General features: G+C 40.7%; 2 protein-coding genes across 2 annotated transcripts; one reads left to right on the forward strand and one right to left on the reverse strand.

The window, feature by feature from the left end:
* Nucleotides 1–4,728: 4,728 nt before the first annotated feature.
* On the forward strand, nucleotides 4,729–5,841 carry npy2r (neuropeptide Y receptor Y2; the record flags this gene model as incomplete). The annotated part of the gene is made up of 1 exon (XM_079159291.1): nucleotides 4,729–5,841. One exon carries the CDS (start codon nucleotides 4,729–4,731, stop codon nucleotides 5,839–5,841), a length of 1,113 nt encoding a protein of 370 aa, XP_079015417.1.
* Nucleotides 5,842–11,694: 5,853 nt separating this feature from the next.
* LOC306695867 (PDZ and LIM domain protein 3-like) lies at nucleotides 11,695–20,911 on the reverse strand. Its single transcript, XM_079159292.1, has 7 exons — nucleotides 20,736–20,911; nucleotides 16,826–16,977; nucleotides 15,848–15,932; nucleotides 15,545–15,732; nucleotides 14,281–14,408; nucleotides 12,937–13,048; nucleotides 11,695–12,177 (listed from the first exon to the last, which is right to left on the reverse strand). The coding sequence occupies exons 1-7, from the start codon at nucleotides 20,826–20,828 to the stop codon at nucleotides 11,988–11,990; spliced, it is 948 nt and encodes a 315-aa protein (XP_079015418.1). The 5' UTR covers nucleotides 20,829–20,911; the 3' UTR covers nucleotides 11,695–11,987.
* Nucleotides 20,912–21,459: the final 548 nt, after the last annotated feature.

Below are 21,459 nucleotides of genomic sequence, written 5' to 3' on the forward strand. Positions count from 1 at the left end.
TTATCTCTGCCTTGAACCTGAGCAACACAGGTAAAAGACCAGCGCCAATTAAGGATAATTGCCTTGCCATTGCACTTTACACTATTATCCTGCAGGGAAGCGCTGTGTATTGATTCAACTGAGGGCGATGTAATGGGCTCAAGCCCCCAATTTCTATTAAGTAGACTGCAGGTGCACAGTCCTGCTGAGATTGAAGAGTCACTGAGTTTTGTCACCTCTGAAACTGGCACCTTTCAGCCTTTAGCGTGGATTCCCTGAAGGGACTCTGATTTTCATATCAATATTCATATGGTGTTTTCTTTATTTAGATACAAGGATCACATAGCTGATTAAAACGAATAAGCCAAGTGTGTGTTGCCCTTAAATGTTCTGCTTTTGAATGTGGACTGTGTGGATTCAACTACACTGTATAGCAGCCTATTATTAGATCTTGGACCACGTAGACTCCACCTTCATGGGACAGTTGGACAGAGAGGATGCTGCCCAACAACACCGGAAGCCCTGCGTGTGTCAATAGAAAGGCCCAAGCTTTATTGGTATTTGATTACAAATTCCCAGCAGTCATGCCTGAGGTTGCCTCATGACCATCTCATTTAGATTCAAAAAATACTCTGGTGTGTCTGGAGATACAGATAAAGTTTGAAGTAAACACACCTAGGCATCCCTTAATTAAGTGAAACCTGCTCATCCATATGAATAGAAAATAACTTTAATCTTTCATTGCACTTCATTGCCTGTCATAACATATCTGCACATTTGTCCACAGAAGGGGTGTCCATGTAATTGTGTTGCATGTCATCTCTCCTCTCCACCCTCAATGTCTCTACTGCCAGTATCAAAATAAAGCCTTGTTTATTTTATGTACATCAAAATTAAATACATCATTTATAAAAGGGTTTGAATTTGGACAACTGAGTCCTTGTCCTCCCAAGACAACAAAACAAGCAGCAACGCTTTAATATAGACTTAAGTTTTACATAATCTGAATAAACGGTGTGGATGCTTATTTTTCATTCCCAACTCCCAACTCTTCAAATGCCAACAGTTGGTCAGTGCCCCTCGGCGTCTGTTACCGATGCATGAAACCGATTCTGATAAGTCCAACTTAAACCCACCTTTGTCATTATAGAGAGCCCGATGGGGTGGAAAGGTGAACCTAACACATTACTTATGCAGGAGACCGCTGATCGTGTCCCGTGATATTTTGTCACATGAGTAGTTAGGCACGAGACTCATGTGAGTTGTTAGTCACTCAGTAGTGAGCCAGTCACGTTAAAGTCAACCACGCTCTTTTCTTAATCCTAGTGTAGTGGTATTGTTGCCCAAACCAAACTTCCTTCAAAGATAAAGACAAAGTTGATTTAAAAAGACACGATGCAACGAGTGGAAACTGACACTCCGTCCCTGACACATCCACAACTGATACTAGAGGGCTACATAGAGCGTCATAGTTTGAAGCTCAGAGCCACTGACCAAGCGTCAGTAGTTGACGATTTGGGAGTAAAAATGTGTTGGATCCATTCTCAACATCAAGCCAAGGAAAATACATTAAAGCTGCTCTTATTAATAAGTGTCTTTCAAAAAAAACGTTCAAATGACTATGTGTAATATGAAAATCACTTTCAGTGATGAACAGACAGAGAATAATCCCCTTTTTTAATGTCTTTCACCTCATTGCTTTGGTTTTACCATTTTGATTGACTCTTAAAGGGACAGTGTGTGCTTCAGCGACATCTAGTGGCGTCGGTGCAGATTGGAACCAACTGGATCCCCCTTCGCTCACTTCTCCCTTTTCAAGACTGAGGTAATGTGAGCCGCTGAGTGCAAAACATAGTTAGGACAATTGGCCTTACCAGCCAGATGTTTGTTCTCAGGAGTTGACCAAAAAGGATAGTGATTATTAGAGTTACAGAAAACTATGAATCCAAATGAATGAAGTGAATGAAAACGAATTAAAATGTACCTCATGTCTTCTGGATGTGAGCATAGGCAAATATTTGCGAACATGTTCACTATATATAGTTAAAATGCGTGTTTACAGCTTGTTCTGCTGCCTCCATTGGTAAAAAAAAAAATCAGTTAAATCAGGTTGAAGGACTTCTGTCTCTCTGAGACAACATGTTTCATACAAACTTACGTCTTTTTTTAACCATTCCAGACATCGATTGGTTTCCATTCTTTTCTATTAGAAAATATCTATTAGCAGACTCTCACTTTCTTGGGTCGTGTCCATCACAGGGAACATCAAGGCTACAATATAGTTGGATTACTTCGGTGAGATCATGAGTCATGAACAATAGCGTCCTAGAATTGAAGGAAAAAACACATAGAAAATGTAAAATTGTGTTGAAAGTGGTCAGTAAAAAATGTTGACTATAAACGGTAGTTAAAGAGCTGAAAGCTTAAAAACACATTGTTGTGATTCTTTATTGACAACGGAACAATATGTTTGTGTGCTGACATTCACATGAAAACAAGGACATCATTTACAGTCCACTCCGCCTCCTAAAATCATTGGGGACACTCTTGACATGCCCTTCTAGTCAGGGATTCCTGTTTTTTATCATTACTTCACCATCTGTGTCGTTGCATTATGGGCTAATTGAGCTTTTGCCAAGGAGGCTGCATGACAGTAACTCAATTTCCAACGGCCACATGGTGTCTTGGCTTGTAACAGTGGTGATCTAATCATGAGCCGAATTACCAGCCACAGTGCCCAAAACGTTGGAAAGAAGCAAACACAGACGTGTGCACTCATGTATTCGACCCCCTCTTCAAGAGTCAAATTTAATCAGGCCTTTAGGTGACATTATGTTTGCATTATCTGCTGGCAATCACGCTATTTCTCCAAAGAAATGTAGAACAATCATGTATTCATGTAATCATGTTTTGAATTTCTACTTGATGACATATGAAGCAGTTTGTGCTTTGACTTCTAAGTTATTTTTTTCTTTTAATCAGCAGGAAGTTATCATCAAACCCCTGTTGCTCCTTACCGAAGAATTGCTCTGCACAGGCAGATTCAACCGCATTTGATTCTTGTTTGAAACATCTCTCAATTGGATTAGATTGACTTTCTTTACACTGTTGGTTATTAAGTGAGAGTCCAAGACAAATGCTCAATTTACAGTATTAATTACAACCCTCTGTCTTATATATACCCCTCTCCATTCAGCACGAGCAGAGGCGTATACTAGAATGAAAGTACCAAACCGACCCATTGTGAGGCAAAGAGCAATCATCTCGCGGGTGGAGGATGTTGGTCGAGGAAGGACTTGCTTCCTCTCTTTTACACAGCCTCCCTCCTTTGTTGTTCTCTCACAGCCTCGCAGGGCAGGTACTGTAATGCACCCCCAACGTAACGGGCTGCAGAGCGCACTGGCAAACTGTGCGCGCTTTGCTGTCGTTGAGCGCATGTTTATCCTCCTTGAAGAAGATTAATCCGTCGGTTTAGCTGTCACCAAACTTTACCACAGGACGAAGCAATTAGAGGAATCTGAAAATCTCTGCAGATGGAGGTGAGTAAAAAAAGCGTGTTGATCTGGCATCTGATCTTTTGATCCGGACAATTAGGGAAACACTTGCTTGTTAGAGCTTCTGATCCACGTCACGTTGCTCTTCGCTCCTGTTAAGGTTAGTTACTAATGTAAGATTTCCTGTTCAGCAACCAGTTGTCATTCGTCCTCACTCTTAAAATTCACAGATTCAGATTTATTTCACAAGATGTATTAAGTGAACATATCTGTGGTTCATATACCTGCAGAGTGATCGTCCAATATCTTTTAAAGAGAAAATCCACAGTAAAAAAAAAAATGCATCATGCTTCTTGACAGTGATAGTGGAGTTTGGAGGGCAGTATTATGTCATAGATGTTTTGTTCGAGTTTTATTTGTTGATAGCGACCTATGGATTGGAAAATGTGGCCATTCCAGCAAAATCCCCCCGGTTGCTTAGAAATCAGCTCTAGGATCAGTCTCCTGCAGGCATCACTTGCAGTGTGTTGAGTTCTTTTTAAGACTTCAAATTCACAAACAAACAATGTGCTGTCCAGAGATGGTGAATATGTTTAATCTATAGATTATGATGAATCTTTCAGCATTAAAAACACATTTTTAATACACCTATCACATCTTAAAAGTCTTGTGAACATGTGGTTTTAACATAAATCATAGTTGATCTTCCACTGTAATGCAAGTTAGATATTGAGAATCAATTGAAATCTTCTTCTCCTTCTCCTGTCTTCTGCATCTTCCTCTATCCAATCACCTGCATGTCCACCGTCACCACATCTATAAAGCTCTTCTCCTCTGGCCTGGCAGCTCCATCTTTAGCATCCTTCTCCCCATATACCCAACATCTCTCCTTTGCACATGTCCCAACCATCTGTCATCTAACATAAGCTGTCCGTCAAATACGCCCAATTCCTACCATTCCATACTCCAACTTAGCATCTTCAACTCCGTTGAAATGTACACATATTGCAAATAGTGTGACTGCTCTCTGAAGGCAGAATACTTATTCATTAGTTGCAATGCTTTTCAAATGTTCCAAAAAAACAACAACATTGTTTATATATTCTGGATGCCACCTTATTGTTTTTAAAGAGATAGTTAAAACATTTTTGCCAGAATGTTGCCATTAAATTAATAAATAAGCTCACATCATGTGTGTCCATTGCTGAAAGTGATGTCCATCTTTTCACAGAGTGACTTATGGGGACTGTTCGCCATGGACACAGCAGATCAAGTCAACGCCACTCAAGTAGAAGATTCACAACTTGGACTTAATTCTTCCAACTGCTGCTCAACTGTCGGCACCGTAAAGAACGGGATCTTTCGGAAGCTAGACGACAGCACTAAGCTGGTTGGAGTTCAAGTTATTCTCATCCTTGCTTACAGCACAATCATATTGTTTGGAGTCATTGGAAACTCCTTGGTGATATATGTTGTCTTCAGGTTTAAGACTCTCCGGACTGTCACCAATTTCTTCATTGTAAACCTGGCTGTGGCAGACTTGCTGGTGAACACGCTGTGTTTGCCTTTTACCCTCGTCTACACTCTGGAAGTCGAGTGGAAGTTAGGTCAGGTGTTGTGCTTCATGCTGCCCTTTGCTCAAGGCATCGCAGTGCACGTGTCCACCATCACCTTGAACGTCATCGCCCTGGACCGCCACAGGACCATTGTCTACCACATGGAGACCAAGATATCCAAAGACATGTGCGCTGTGGTCATCGTCATCACGTGGGCCGTCAGCGCCCTGTTGGCCAGCCCGCTCGCCATCTTCAGGGAGTACGAGACGGTCTACCTTTCACCGGAAGAGTCTATTCAGGTGTGTATGGAGAAGTGGCCGGGCAGCAGCACGAACGGAAGCATCTACAGCATATCGGCGCTTCTCGTTCAATACGGTCTACCTCTGGCCATCAACTGCTTTGCCTACATCCGGATCTGGAATAAGCTGAAGAATCGCATGACTTGCGGAGGTCGAAATGACCGTCAAAAGCAACACAAGAAGACCACGAAGATGCTGCTGACCGTGGTGGTAGTCTTCGCAGTCAGCTGGTTGCCTTTCCATGCGTTCCAGTTGGCGGTTGAATTCGACAGCACCGTGTTGTATATGAAGGACTTCAAGCTGCTTTTCACCATGTTCCATATTGTGGCGATGTGCTCGACGTTTGTCAATCCCATCCTGTATGGGTGGTTGAACAACAATTACAGGGAGGCCTTTTTGTCAGTGTGGAAGTGTTACCAGCCGCTCACTTCCGGGTCGAGACGCCCCAGAGGCCGAGAGACACAAACAAAAGTTGACCGGTTTTGTACAGATTGCGTATCAACAAATGTCTAAGTTTGTGCTCAGTCAAAGAAGCTTTATTGTGACTCATTTTGTGGAAATGTTTGTATTTGTTTTTTTGTGTGGGCATTTTGAGTTATGTTGAAAATAATAAAAAGTGTTTGAAGGAAACTTCTTAAACATTTAAATAAGGGCCTTGAACTCAAAGTGACTAAACTGACATTACTAACACTGCGACAAAGGAAGGTCAGTAGCCCTCATTTCAATCAACACTTGTCAACTCACAAGTATTTCTGTCTGAACTATGGTGGGTATTCCCAGTCTGTTGATGCGGTTTGTCTGGCTTGTTTCTTTTTAATTTTTCAGGTTGTTCCTTCTGATGTATCAAATGAATTCAATCTTAAAATTGAGCACAGCTGATTCAACCCTTGGAACTCTGTTAATGACATGCCTCCCTCACTGTTATTGTTCCAGGTTGATTTTCTTTCTCACACTGTCCAGCCACCCTGTGCCAGATGATAAAAAAAATGTTATACACCCGTCTGAGTCGCCTCCCGTTATTACCATGCACTCAGAGCAATGAGTATCAGTTATTACTTTCTGCAGATGTTTGGCTTAACCTCGCAGGTTGCTTACAGTCAATATTTTTACTTACAATTAATGTTGGTCAAAATTCTGATACTACTCCATATAAAGTATTTAAATACTACCGGGCTCTTTGTAGTTAAGATGCAAATTCAGCATTATCTATCAGACTGTATGTGAATCTATAAATTAAACTAAACATGATTTTGAGTAATATGACCATTTAGATTTTTTGTATAAATATGTTTTCTTTTCACTTCAATGTGTCTCCCCCACTTCTGAAAACTACATCCTTGAGAGTACCTTCATAAAAAATGTAAAATACAATACCCTCTCCCTTCCCTACAAAACAAATCATCCGCTAACATAAAAAAAAAAAGACAAAACTCCACCTTTCTCTGCACAAGACATCTATATATATATATATATATATATATATAACCTTGTCTAGCCCCATTTCGGACATAAAAAAAAGTTAAAAACATTTCTATCCCAACTAACCTGCTTGGTCTATACGCAGTATTAATTGTGAGTGGGTATTTAGATACTCCTTCAACCATCAAAGTTTTTCAGATTTGAGTAAAAGCCTTTGAAGCATGTAAAAACACATGCAAATGCTGAAATTGTCACTATTATAGGCAAGGATTTAATATCATATCTATTAAATATATAATACAAAATAATTAGTTTGCAACTTTCTGGCAACTGAAACAGCCTCCACAGTACTTTTCAATGTTGTACATGTTTGCAGTGAACATCTGTACATGAAGTCCTTCTATGCTAGCAGCCTAGCTGATCTGATGTACTTGATTATGTCATTGTGATATTGTTAACACCAGTGGTATCATTTAAAGTCATATCACTTAAAACATTTTCGAAATGTATACATAATAAGAAATCAGTATTATATGTTTTTCATACTGTTGCTGCTTTTTCTATTAATAACAATTCATAACTAGAAAATAAAGTAATAACCAGAGCTTTTGTAGATATTTGTAAATATTAGGATGTAGGCCTAATTAATGCTGAAACTTCATTGCCAAATTAAATATGTTGTAAGTAAAATATGCAGCGGTTAAAGGTGCTATATTCGAGATTGGGAGCATTACCTCTCAACGGCTCTTAACATGGCGACGGCTGAGCCGGCGACTTGCAGCTAACAGTGCTAACATTGCAAACACCTGTGAAAGTGCTGACAGAGCTAACAGTGTTTACCTGAGCGCCAACCGGAGGGTGGGTGCTACGGCTTGGTGGGGATGGCGTTATCAGCTGGAATCACTTTCTGAGCGCACTGCAGAGCGGCGCCCATGAGCTAGCCAATGGGGCACATGTTACCTGAATGTTCCCTCTCTCACCCCAAATGTAGACAAAGTTGTTGGAGGTTTGCCCCCTTACTGTAAAATCCTTTTTCAGATTTTTCATCTGTCTAACAATGTTGCTAAATGGATATGTAATGGACATAATGTCCCATTTTATCAGCCTGTTTAAATGTCAATACTACTCTGTCGACTGTCAGTAGTCAAACAAAGTGTTTAGTGGTAGATTATACTGGATGCTAAAATTTACAAATAAATATCAAGCACATGTGAAATGGAGAAAGTGACGTGTGAAGTACATTTAACTTTGTTTTAACCGGGACGTTTAATGTGGTCTGAGCTACAGTCGCAGAGGGATGCAGATGTTTGTGTTATGGGTTGAGCAGGAAACTGATATCGGGTTTCTTATTAGAGAGATGAGGAGTTCCTCCCCCCCCCCAACCTGTCTTTGTTTGCAGCAAGCAGCCTAATTGTTCATGTTTTGAAGAACCCTTCCTATTGACCACGTCTTCACTGATTTACTTTGTGCGTACGTGAGGAGCCGAGGGACTGATATATTAGCTTTACCTGTCCATTTTTAGTCAGCTATTCATGGTGCATTAAGCAATAAATCAAAAATGTTTTCTTTCACTGTCTGATGTTATTGATCTGCTGTACCCTCAGGAGGAGGCTACTTGCCTGTAGATCAATTCAAATGAACAAGAGCTTTAAAACTAATTCAATGAATCTTTCTTTGCTGATGCTCTGGTCTTTTGGCTTTAATAAGAGAAAGCACTTATGTCACTCCTCATGTCTGTTTCTATCCATCCATATGCATTATCATTTGATTAACGGTAGTCTTTCGGTGACCAGCGTATTGTTTTTGTCAATGAATTGTAATTCCATTGGGAGATAATCAAAATGGGAGAGGATAGTGAAACAGCATGACGGCATAAGCATGACTTATTGATGTGGTTAGTGGCTCATGGCTTCTTTAGGGATGTTGTTACCATACATTATATTAATGAGGGTACACTAATCCTCAAAAATATCAGTCGTATTAGGTAGCTAATTCTGGTAGCAGAAAAGTCATCCTGTCATCATCATAAAGTAAAACTGCACAACATTTACATTTTTGTGTGCTCATCATATTAATGTAGTTTGAATGTTATGAAAGGTTTTTTTGGGGGAGTTCTTCCTGTTCCGATGGGAGGGTTCCGGGACAGAGGATGTCATATGTGCACAGATTGCAAAGCCCTCTGGGGCAAATTTGTAATTTTGGGCTATACAAAAATAAATTGAATTCAAAATGTATTGTGAGTCATATTTTGGAACCTGGATACTGTTAAGGCAAATATGCATTGGTGTTGTAGCTGCGGTTTGGCCAGCAGGTATATGCAGTGGACTTATCAGCACTTTCTTAATGGAAACAGCTGTCTAAGGTAGATAATACAAGCAGCTGAGAGTCAACTATAAAATGTATGAATCATGTGTGTTTGCTACTGTATCAGCGACACCTTTTACTTGACTTGAAAATTGCTTCACTCAGCTTAAAAAGGGACAGTTCACCAGCAAAAATACATGTTTCCTCTCACCTGTAGTTCTGTTTATCAAATTAAGATTGTTTTGAAGATATGAGCTGTAGCGATGTTTGCCTTCTCTCGAATAAAAAAAAACAACTCGGTTTTTCAAGATAAATCCCAGATATTGTGGGCATAGACATATTTTGACAGTGTTTTCTGTTGTCATATGTGAGGCTCAGAGCTAAAAATGGTACTTTAGCTCCCCCCGCTGTGTCAACAGGGTCTTACCACGGCAGCAGGAGTCACATCTCTCAATATGCACTGTATGTGCAGTGGACTAAATTATTGATGTAAGCCTATCGATGCTACTGTTGCACCTTAATATTATTATTAAACAATGTACCTGTATGTGTTTGCATCCCACAGTGCACTAGAATCGTCACTGGAGAGTTTTAGGGGGTTATGTACCAGTAGACGGGTGATGTTTCTTTAAGGCTACTAAACCACTTCATATAACCTATATTCTGCTTCAGGTTTTTTGACTTGTTCTCTGTATTACAGATACTTAGCAATATTTTTAATGACTGCACCATAGCATCAAATAGAAATATTCCGTTTCATTTTTGTGTGGATAATTTACCTCAGTTTCAGCCTGACATACTGGAAACTGGACTTTGAAATGAAGTTCTGTAGCTTTGAAAAACACAACATGAGTTGAGTAATGATGGACCCATTGGCTCGGTGTGCTTTATCCTCAGCAGACTCAGTTGTGTAACTGTCTGGAGCAGAGACAGGAGTGGAAATCTCTTGATCTAATCAATTACATTTCTATCCCCACCGTCCTTTTCTTCTACACCTAATTGAACTGAGCTATCAAGCCAACAACTCATTCAAATGGGAACAGCACAGTTTGTTACTCCATCGCAATTTAAATTATTTTTGTTTGAGTCATATAATGGATGCTGAAGAAGCAACCCAAACAAAGAAGACCCTCCATCTGTACTACATGGACTGTTGTAAAGAAGCTGCATTTTGTCAATAGCTACAGGATCAATACTGGTGTTACAAGGAGGTGTATAACATCAGCTCATATTCCCTTTTTCTTGTTGCTAGCAACTTTGTTGACATTACTTCACTTTATCAGGGTTTACATGGGTCCGGGTCTACCAGTCTGCTCAGCAGCAGTGGACAAATGTATAGGCGGCTTCACAGTGTGGCTGCTGGCCAGCAATGATGTATTTTTCCTCAAAAAGAACAGATGATGAAGACCAGGCTATACAGGCCAACCACAAACACCAGACGTAACCAGATGTGCTCCATCTCACTGTAAGCACGTTGAATTTCAGATGAAGTTAAACTGAAAGTAATCTGGGGCTCGATTGCGTTTGAAGCAGAAAAGAAATGTATCGCTTTTAGATTTTGCGGGAAGACAGAATGTTGTGCTACTGATTGCCCAGAGTTCAGCTGATCAGGATGAAGCCCGAGAATAAGTTCCCAAATCAGTGCCCTCATAATGAAAAAATGCATCTTCGATAAGGAAATGTGTATAAAGGGTTTTCAATAAAAATAACCCCAAAAACAAAATATGGGTCGTGCTTGAATAGCACCAAAATATAACCTGGAAAGACTTTCTTTTTCCTATAACATTTACTCAGACTAGGTTACACAACATTCAAAATAAACCTCAAAAGTGAAGACAGCAAAGACGTCTCAAAGACGACCATAAGACCAGAGTTTCTGGAAGGAATATGCTTAAATTAGGGGTGCATTACGGTGCACAGTTCCCCACCTCTCTTAAGCCCTAAAGAAAGGGTGTTGTCACACCCTGATTGGCCAAGAGGAGAAATGCACCAAGCTGCTTTCAATTCTTAATTAGGAGCCAGTCCTCACACCCAGCACAACAGGTGATCTGAATAACCCTCCAATCAATTCAGGGGAATTGTGACATTCAGTTAAAATGTATTAAAAGTACCAAAAAAACGAGGGACAGCTAAAGTGCTCTTTGTTGTTATTTGCAGCCGCTGTCACCTTAAATTCCAATCAGTTCCAAAAAGACTTTTTTGCAGCCGACATTTTGAGCACAGGTGTTATTAATAACATTAACGATGGCTCCATTCCACTCAAGTGTGGAACACAATACTTCGGCATAGCCACAAACGGAAGAGTTTATTCAAGCTTCAAGTACATTTTCTTCGACAACCTGAGCTTGATGCCCAATAAGAGGGCCCAGAATAACTGCATCTCTGGCCGCGGAACAGCAGCTGAGCGGCGGTAATGCAGTCAGCTGTGTGTGTAGTTCTGTTAGCTGTCCAACGTCCAAAAGAGTAATGGTGAGCAAACTGTTTTTCCCCATGGACAGTGAGTGGTTTCCCCCCCACTGTGTCTCTGGCGGCGAGAGCAGCGGCTGGGTTATTCTGAATAGATTGCCATATAAAGGCTGTTTTCTGTTTACTACAGGTGATGCTTTTCTTCTCAAGACTTCACATACAGAGGCCATCCATGAGTCAGTATGAGCAAAAGGTCTTTATTGCAAAGACATTGAAATATGAGAAACTGGCAAAAATGAAAGAGGCAAGTCTCAGTGTGTTTTGTAGTCACTGCTGCTGGGCTCTTTAAACAACCAGGCTGTTCAACTGTGAAATGTTCCTACACACAGAAAACATCTTGCTGTAAAGAACAGTGAGTAAAGTGTATTCTTATCGATATATTATTGCACACAGACAACATCAGATCAACACATAAAACAGATGTAGGACACAGAAGTGTCTGTTTGTATGTGTGTCTGTTTGTTGTGAATCTATGCAGAAGGGAAAGTTGTGATGAGGTCGTGTCCCTCCGGTGGTCTCATTCTAGAGCGAGCGTGAGTCTCACAGTACAGCTGCTCCTCCACGAAGAAATAGCCCTTCTGTTTGAGGTTGACGTCACAGTCGGAGCACACAAAGCAACCGGGGTGACGATATTTGTCTCGTGCTTTGACCACCGTCCCGCTAGTAGCATAAAAGACAAAGGGGGAGATGTCAAAAGAAAAGAATAGGGTATGTGTGGAGTACAGTAGCAATAGTAAAGCCAGTATAGTACAATATAGTAGAAATGCACCCTCCCTAAACTGGTCACTGACAAGAATACCTTGAAAGCAAACACTGAGACTGCACCAACATTTTCAACGGACAAAAACCCACATCATAATAATAACGATCTTGTAAATAATAATAAATAATAAATTCAACATGCAGTCGTCTTAAGGAAGGTAAAGAAGAACCTGATTTGTTAAACTCGTTGAGACTGAATTAGCGATGTACATACGAAGCTATTACGGTAACTCCCCCATAGCATTTATAACAACCTAATGAACGGTATAAGGTGTGTTAGGACACTTTCACAGTTTTTTTTAGTCAACCATAATAACTCCTCCTATGAAGCATCTATGGTGTTTAAACACGAATACTTGATTACACAGTAAAACATAAATATATCATATATAATGACATATAATTACGTGTTACAAAGCATTATTATTACTATAAATATACACATCATTATGCATGATTGAAATGATTTACTTTGAATTTATTTTAAAAGGCACATTTTGTTTCCTTTTGGTTAAGGTTAGTGTGGTCAATGAACAAAAGGATTCCTATATATTGTTGAACAATGTATGTGCATAAAGGCGTACACTGTTAAGATGTAGGTTACATGTGCAGAACTGTTCAATTCTGTGCAACAGCCCTGCAATACAAACAACTCACACAATCCCATTCCCACACTTGTCGCAGACGGGCAGTTTCTGCAGGTTTCCTGTGGGCGTAGTTGGTTTGGTTGACGGGGCTTTTACTGTCCTGGTCACAATGGGACGAGTGCCTGCCCACATGGGGAGAGAGAGACCACTCATCAAAACAACCCTGTGCTTATGCAGGCGCACATAAATGCAAACAAAACACTCAAGAGAATTGAGGCAGGGACACTTATAGCCTCTTGAAGTCCTAATGAATGCTTCCTTATCGGGTATAAGCATATTTCATAACTTCAATGCTATCAGGATGCATTTTTACAACTCAATTAACAGAGGAAACACATGGAGGAGTGCTTTTGTGATGAGGCATTGTGTAGCTACACTAAACTACTTGAATAGGGGTAACACATAAGTGCACGCCTTAATTATATATTGTGTAGCATACTGTGCATGTTATGAGTCATAAAAATATTGCATAGACGATTTAAACAATAGTGTTATCTTCATCTTTGTTCTCCGTGGCCTCAAAAAATGTAATGTTCATAATTGTTTATGCCACAATTAGAAGGTCATCAAATGAGCAATGTGGTTCAGTAAATTGAACTGTAGCGTAGGAGTTACAGCCGGTTGTTTGTACGGTCGTTGGTTCAATCCCTGGCTCCTCTTGTCCACGTGTGGAAGTGTCTTTGGGCAAAAATGGTCCTGATGTGCATATGGGAGGTAAACATATAAATCGCTTTTGAGAAAAGTAAGCCGTAAGAAATCAAATGAAATAGCTCTCACTGCAATTATGTGCTCCATCCCTCATCACTCCAGAATGAAATGTAGTATAATTTAAATGAATCCTTCTACACGGCAACAATGACATTCCTAAAACCCCCAAAAAGAACTGTGTCTCATGAAGAGAAAATTGCAGTAGTAATGCAAAATACCCTGAAAACGTTGCTTCACATTCTAAGTACTTAATTTTAACGTTAAATACTCGTGAATAAATAAGTAGCAATGTAAAAAAGAAAACTCTTTAGCTATTGTTTATCAGGTGTATGTGATTGCAAACCAGTGAGTAAAAAAATCAGAGAAAAAAAGAAATACAAAAATCTCTAATGTGAAAGAACCAAAATGGTTCTAACTTTGGCAGAAAACAGTGTGTTCATGCAGAACCCCATAACTCATAATAAAAAGCTCATTTAGAAAATAGGTTTCTGAGGCCTGTAAAACATCTTAGTGTTTCTACTGTGAGGCATTGCGTCTTTTTGGCTTCAGTAAAAATACAAATATTTGTCTGTACCTGTAATCATTTCAACCTGTGAGATGTTTTTGTGTTGTGGAAATAGTAGTCTGAGAAAAATGAAGAGCTCACCATCACTGTCGATAAAGTCCTGCAGGGCTCGGAACGAGCCAGACTGCCGAGGCTCCTGGGGCTCCTCCTGGTCTCCCTGTAACATCTGGTACACGTCAGAATCCTCGATGCTAGCCAAAGTTCTGGGACTGAGCACACACACACACACACACACACACACACACACACACACACGCATACAAGTACAATACCTGGTCAGGATGCACACTCAACCATTTAATTGTGAAAGTATTCCGATCCTTTACTTAAGTAAAAGCACTACCACTCTGTGAAAATACTCCACTGAATTAAAAAAAGCCTTTTTCTTTATTTTATTATAGTTTATTTTGCTTAAGAATTACAAACATTTTCTCTGATTAACATTTTTTTAAATCAGAAATATTCAAAATTTAAATCACCAAACTTGGAGATGCATGGTTTCACTGGACATGGTTCTGTTTTTATTTGTTGACAATGTTTAGTTATTGATGTTATTATACATCATATCTTGTTAAAATATTTTGTCATCAATATTACGTAGTCATAAATTATGTATATTAATTCCGTGCTCTCTATAATATTGTGATATTCTATAAATTTATATATACACATACTGTATATAGATGGAGGCTTCCATACATCCCAGTGGGTTTTCTGCCACTTCCTGCACTGTGATATTATTATATCATCTTTGTTATGTTTGTGTATTTTTTAACTGTGCAAAATAAACCAAACTAAACTAATGACAAATCTGAAAAAAAAGCTAATAATGTAAACTGTCAGACAAATAAAAAAAATAAATAAAAAAAAGTTAAATTAAAACAAATCCAGTGTAAAGTGTAAAGTTGCATGAAATGGAAGTGCAGGTACTTGAGTAGATATACTTCCTCCACTGCTACTATCTATGACACAGCACTGCTTTGGTCTAAAGGTTGCAATATGATACGACAGTGACAAATTCAACGTCTTTTTCCCGGACCGCCCTGAGTCAGTTCTATTAAGAGGGATTCATGCTAGTGACAGAAATGATGCATTGCAATCTTAACTGCATCAGATGAGAACAACCAGCTGGAGATTACAGAGCTACAACACGGTGGGTCAAACTTAAAAGGAGAAAAAAGGTTTAGATGTTGAATGTGGAATGAGTAAGAAAAGAGGATGAATAAAATATTTTAGCGTAGTTTAACAGCATGCTCTTTTGTTTCGTCTTTTTAAGATATCGATGCAGGGCTTTGAAAGAGCCTGACTGCCATGTTTAAGCTGCAGATCGAGTGAGAACCATCACCTCTCAGGCTTGGGTAGAGCCAGGCCTCGGATCTGGCCCTCCATGGCGTCCTGGATGTTGCCTGAGGAGTAGAGGCCTATCGGGGTGTTGTAGGCTGAGCTGACCACCTGATGCGTGTCATCGATGTTCGCTGCCGCAACAAACGGCTGAGCTTTCCGGTTGTGACCCGTGCCAATAGGTTTGTATTCCTGTAGGGAGGAGAAGGAAGCAAGGTCATTATTGAGACAACTATGGGATGATGATGTCAATCAAAACTATAATCTTTAATAAATGTGAGGTTATTTCTCCAACTCTCTTGCAAACCTGCTGTTCTGCTTCTAGGTTCATTTTATATGGGAGAGCTTTGCCGTCCTCCACAACACGTGGTGACCACAGTCTCGATTCATTCCTGGAAATTATAAAAACAGATTCTGGTCAGAAGGTCACCACAACATTACTAATGGCTGTTGAATGACTTTGTTTTTGAGTCTGTGAGTGTGTGTGAGTTGTCTATAATCCCAACCCAGAAAATATCAAAACCGAGCTTTATTAAACATCTGCTCACATGTTGGTCATACCATGGGAAACTATTTTATTTTAACTTTTTGAAGTGGGGTTTGAGTTTAAAGTGACACAATTAAGACAGAGTTCAAATTCACCAGATTGTTGAATGTGCTGTTGGATACTACTGTCCCATAATAAAACCCACAAAAGAAAGGTGTAAGATGCTCACAGCTGGAAAAGATTCAAACTAAATTCAGATGGTAGCGGTAAAGCTCCAGAAACACAAGTTCTCTATAACAGCCATTTGACCGATGTCGGCCCACTTCTTGTATCATTTCCTGTTGGTACAAAACAGACTGCGAAGTAATTCTTGCATTCTAACTGGACAATGTTGACTCATCACACCTCCGAACTATGGGTACTCTATGGGTACACCAACTGTACCCATAGAGTCCAGTAGACGATACTGTAACTCTAGTTCTAGAAGCACAGGCAGAACACTTCACCAAGGGGGAGGGGGAGCTCCAGACACATGCCCCTGCTTGGAGGAGAGTATTACCCATAAAGTCCAGTAGTGGGCTCGGCCTGTGCGAATACAAACTGGGGTTACAGTTTTGTAACCTTCGTTACGAGCCAAAACAGTTGGGAACCCCTGCTGCACAGTATCAGCATGTATTACGGAATTTTAGAAACAGATATTGCAAGGCTAATGTATTACATTCCATTATACGGAGCAGGTGTTGCCTCTACAGTGTCCACCACCTGTTTGTGTGCATGCTTTTTGTTGCTGCATATAACCTTTCAACAGTGAGACTGAGCTGATGGGTCGACTCTTTTATCTTGTTCTGGGCTTCGCTGTGCAGCATGTCTGTGGCTGGGGATCCCTCGATGGCCAGGACGACGTCACCGGCACACAAGTTGACTATGGCGGCCTTACTGCCGGGGGTGATCTGGAAGTGGGTAGAAGAAAAGAATATATAACAGAAATAAATAAAATGAAAAATAAATAATTTTTATTTCTATTTCAATTTGTATTTTTTTATTTACTTTTTTTTTGGGCTCTGAAAAAACCCTATTGTTAAGTTCTTCTTCCATTCATTTTTTCAATGTATTAACCCTTCCATATTACAGGTTTGTGAATTAATAAGAGGTTGGACTGTTCTCACTGACATTAGAATGAATCTGCCTCTATAAATCCCATTCAAACGGTCCTGTATGTTCGGGTGGGGCAGCAGTGTGCAAAGCTATGGTCTGTTCTCCATCACTGGCACTTCATCTCTTAAAATGCACAACTCAACTGGAAGGCCCCTTGTTCATGTTCCCCTGCTGGGATCAGAGAGCCTCACCTGGCCTAAATACTCCTGCGAAATACAAAACACAGACTCCACTAAGAAGTCCAGCTATTCAGTCAACAGAAAAGATTCAGGCCATTCATGACCTAAATCTGCCATTTTTTTTCTCCACCACATGCACTCTGCCAAACACTAGTTGCTCTCTGAGATGCAGATCCAGCTGGTTGGTATGCATGCCTGTAAACTGCCCGTCCCTTGTCATGGAGATAAAGTAAACATGCGCCGCTTCCCTCTAAGTGACAGCATCCAGATGGAATATGTATTCCGCTGGCCAGGAAGTGACCAAGATTAAGAAGAACTCCTGGAGAGGCAACCAGGGTCACAGAAAAATACCGTAGGAGGCAACTTCAAACCCAACTGAACTTTCCCGTACTTACACTATACAGGCCATGACCTATGCTCAGCCATATTGGATTACAGGACATAGCTACACTGGGATGTTGCATTGAAACTTGAATTAGGTCATCTGCCTATAAATAACTGTGGATGAAAGTGCTGAGGGGATGGCTCATACTGCCAAAGAGGGAGCAGTGATTTACAGTGGAGCAGTCGTTGAAGGGCTGCTGTCTTACTATATGTTTTACTGCTTGGATGTCTGCTCCCTGAATCTGTGGACAACTATGCTTTTTATTGGATTCTTTCGTTTACACGCAGCTCAGTTTGTCACGTCAAACATTTGTCTTTGTTTGAATTTCTGCAATCTTTTCCTTTTTTCTTTGTCTCTTTTCTCTTTCTTCTTTTGTCTTCGCTGCTTCCGCTGCCTTTTCTCCCCCTTTTATTTCCCTTTCTTCCCCATCTGTCCTTCCTTCTTCAACTGATCTGCTGACATGAAAATCCCAAAAGCTGAAGAAGAAACAAGATAAACCCCGATTCTGTACGGTAGAAATGTAGTTTAAGTAAAACATGCAAAGAAGGAATGAAGTGAGGGATTCAAAAAGGAAAAAGAGAATCCAGTTTCAATAATAAGCTATCGAACTGCACCAGGGAAACTAATCTGGCAGGTCACATTAGTGACAAACTAATTAAGAACTCTTATCACTTGACTCTGCAGCCAAACAGTTTTAGCGACGAGCTGCTGAACATAGTGGAGCATTTAGCTGCTAAAGAGCCAGATATTTCCCTCAGGAGTAGGTGGAGACTAAAGCCAAGCTAAAAGGAGATCCCTGAAACACAAGTCCAAATGAATGATAACGTTTCTCTGTATTTGCTGGCTGGTGTTCATAGGCAACCATTTTCTAACACTGTGTTTAGAGCTCGTAGCGCTGCCCCCAACTGGCAAAAAATCAAATAAAAGTTAGAGTTAAACAGTTAATACAACTTTAAAGTTGGGAAACTTGCAAGAGACAGACTAGAAAAAGAACAGAGGCTAAAGAACTGTGTGGCTCCACACATTATACTTTCTTCTTTAGGGAAATAAAACGCTGTGGCTTGATTGTAAGACCTTTATTGTTAAAAATGTATAGTCTCCACGCTCAAGCTAAAATAACTCTGATGACATCACCGGGGTTATTTTCTCAGACTCGCTCCTTCAGAGCCACAGAAGGCAGTATACGACTGTTTCCACCGGCTCGTGACATGAAATAAAAAGATAAAATGATGTGTAAATGATTCAATTCGGCACCGTGCCCCTTTAAGGCCGCTGTCTGCTGAGGGAAAAGATGATTATCGCTTGTGTTTACTTTCTTCGAACCAGCTGGGAACACCGGCAGGTCATAAAGTGGAGGATATTCCTGACCAAAAAAGGCAGTGAAGGGAGACATTTGTGTTTAAATAAAGCCTGAGAGTTCAGCGACTGTATTGGCGAGATGTTTAGTCAGGTATATCAGAGCTTTTCACTTTTTAGTCTTTACTTAATCTCTCCCTTACAAGTGCATTTGCACAGATTGCTTCTTGTATTACTCCTTACATATCGTTTACCCTCCAAGATTCCTCTCATTTCTCCTTCATCCCTTTCATCACAGTGTCGACTAACACAACAGCTGTGGGGTTACTGGACGGAGCCAGTGGTTTGGAGACATACGCTTTTAGTCACTAGTTCCTGAGGTCTTCCCCTAAATATAGACACACATAACCCCAACAGAGCGGGATTACTGGGTCTCCACCCATCTGATCCTGTGTGACATCGGGGATACAGCACTGATTAACACACCACTGTTCATATATTTCTTTGACTTATTTTTGTTTTTCTCCAATTATTGATTTTTCCCCTTCCTTTGTCTTTTCTTCAATTAATTAGTGTGAATTAGTGAGCTTTAAAAGGTGCTGAGTTGTTGTCTTTGGACAGAACAAGCGGTTTCCCTTTGCTGACAGTCTTTGTGCTAAGCTAGGCTAACCGTCTACATATTTTCCCCTCGTACATCAAAGATGTGATTGATCGTCTCACGTATAACTCTCACCAAGAAAAGGCAAACTAAACTAAACTACTCCTTTCAATGGGATACGTTTTTATCAGTTACCGTTTTTTGTTTTTTTTCATGTGATTCAGTTACTTGGTGGTAATTTGTTTAAACAGGAAATACCACATTAGTTTCAGGAAATCATCATTTCATCAACAGATGAAGCGACAGCCAGGACGCATCTGTCCGTTGCGATAGATCACTTGACCTTCCAAAGTGTCTGGAACTTGGTCACTATGAGTTTTCTGTCGTGAATTACAGTCCCGTTTAGTTTCACACATGTAATCCGTCATCTCCCAGCTCTGCCTGTGCCGTCAGTCTACCATAATGATGAACTGCGTGATGCTGCGTGTGGACCTATCGCTGACCTTACAAGCTTTGGAACAGCTGCACCGTCATACTAGACATATAGTGATGCATTATGTGACACTCTGCTCATCTTCTCCAGCAACTGACAAATTCATTGTTCTATATGTTGACTCGGCTGTGGAGGATTTAAACAAATAAACAAAGGACTGTTTTTCACCAGTTTTCTTGATTGAATTGATGAGCACATTGCGCTCCTTTATACTCCAGTCTGAAATCCACTCAATGAGAGTGTGTGAGTGTGTGTGGGTGTGCGCACACATGTCAGAGTACAATGTAAGTTGCTATTTGTATCTAAGCCTCTTGCATTTACTGTGGCACAGGTGCAAGCCCCATGCCAGCCCAGACAGACTCTTTCTAGAACACACAATGTTGAAGCTAATGGCAACACTGACTCCTCTGGACTGGACCACCAGAGGATTAAAGCACATTCACATGTTAGACACTTGGCTGCTGACAGTAGAAACATTGTCAAATCCTTGATAATCAAATGATCAGCCAACAGTGAAGACTGTTAAAAGCTTTGGAAAGGTTTTTCTTTTTTATCAAGTTATTACACGGATTGTTAATGTAGACCTCCTATCACTCACTCACCCTGGAGATGGTCAGGGGCTGGTTGAAGTCCTTTCCTCCGGTCAGGCGAAACCCCCAGGGGGCCGGACCGTCCAACACGACTTTGAGTGGCATGACCCTTTAATGTTTCCCCGCTGCTGGAGAACAACAGCACTGACGGTAAACTGCACGCGGCGGGGGAACCAAGTTAAAGAGCAGAGGGATATCAAAGTGATGCAGATTTTGACCCATGTGGGTGGGTGCAGGGGGAGGAGAATGGACAGACCCCACCCCAGCAGTGAAGTAATTGGTCAGATTTTGGGGAACTGACTCCCAGACTGTTCTACCAGCACTTGCTGGACGGTCTTCTTGTATCTGTTGGAGCACTTTTTCTTATTTCTTCGTTTCTCTGTTACTACTTCTCTCTCAAAATAGAAAGCAATATTTTGCCTGATAAATTCGGTGCTACACAGGCTTCAATCGCGCTAAACAAATCCTGTTTTGGCTCACGGTCTGCGAGTACCTACATGGACACTTGTAGACAGAGTGAGGATGTAAACCAGCTCACAGTCTGGCTGGCCTCCTCGCTCTCTGGTTGACGAGTCTTGCTGCTCCTGTCCTTATTTGGTCTGGAGGCGCAGCTCCACTGTGAGGCCCTGGAGGTCCCACAGGCACATTCCAGCCACTATTGATCTGGATGGGACCCAGGACTCTCAACCCCTGAGCTCGTCAATAATCCAGTTTCAACACCGTTTTCACATTGTCT

This window comes from Pholis gunnellus (genome assembly GCF_910591455.1).
Source record: "Pholis gunnellus genome assembly, chromosome: 5".
In the NCBI taxonomy this organism is placed as follows: Eukaryota; Metazoa; Chordata; class Actinopteri; order Perciformes; family Pholidae; genus Pholis; species Pholis gunnellus.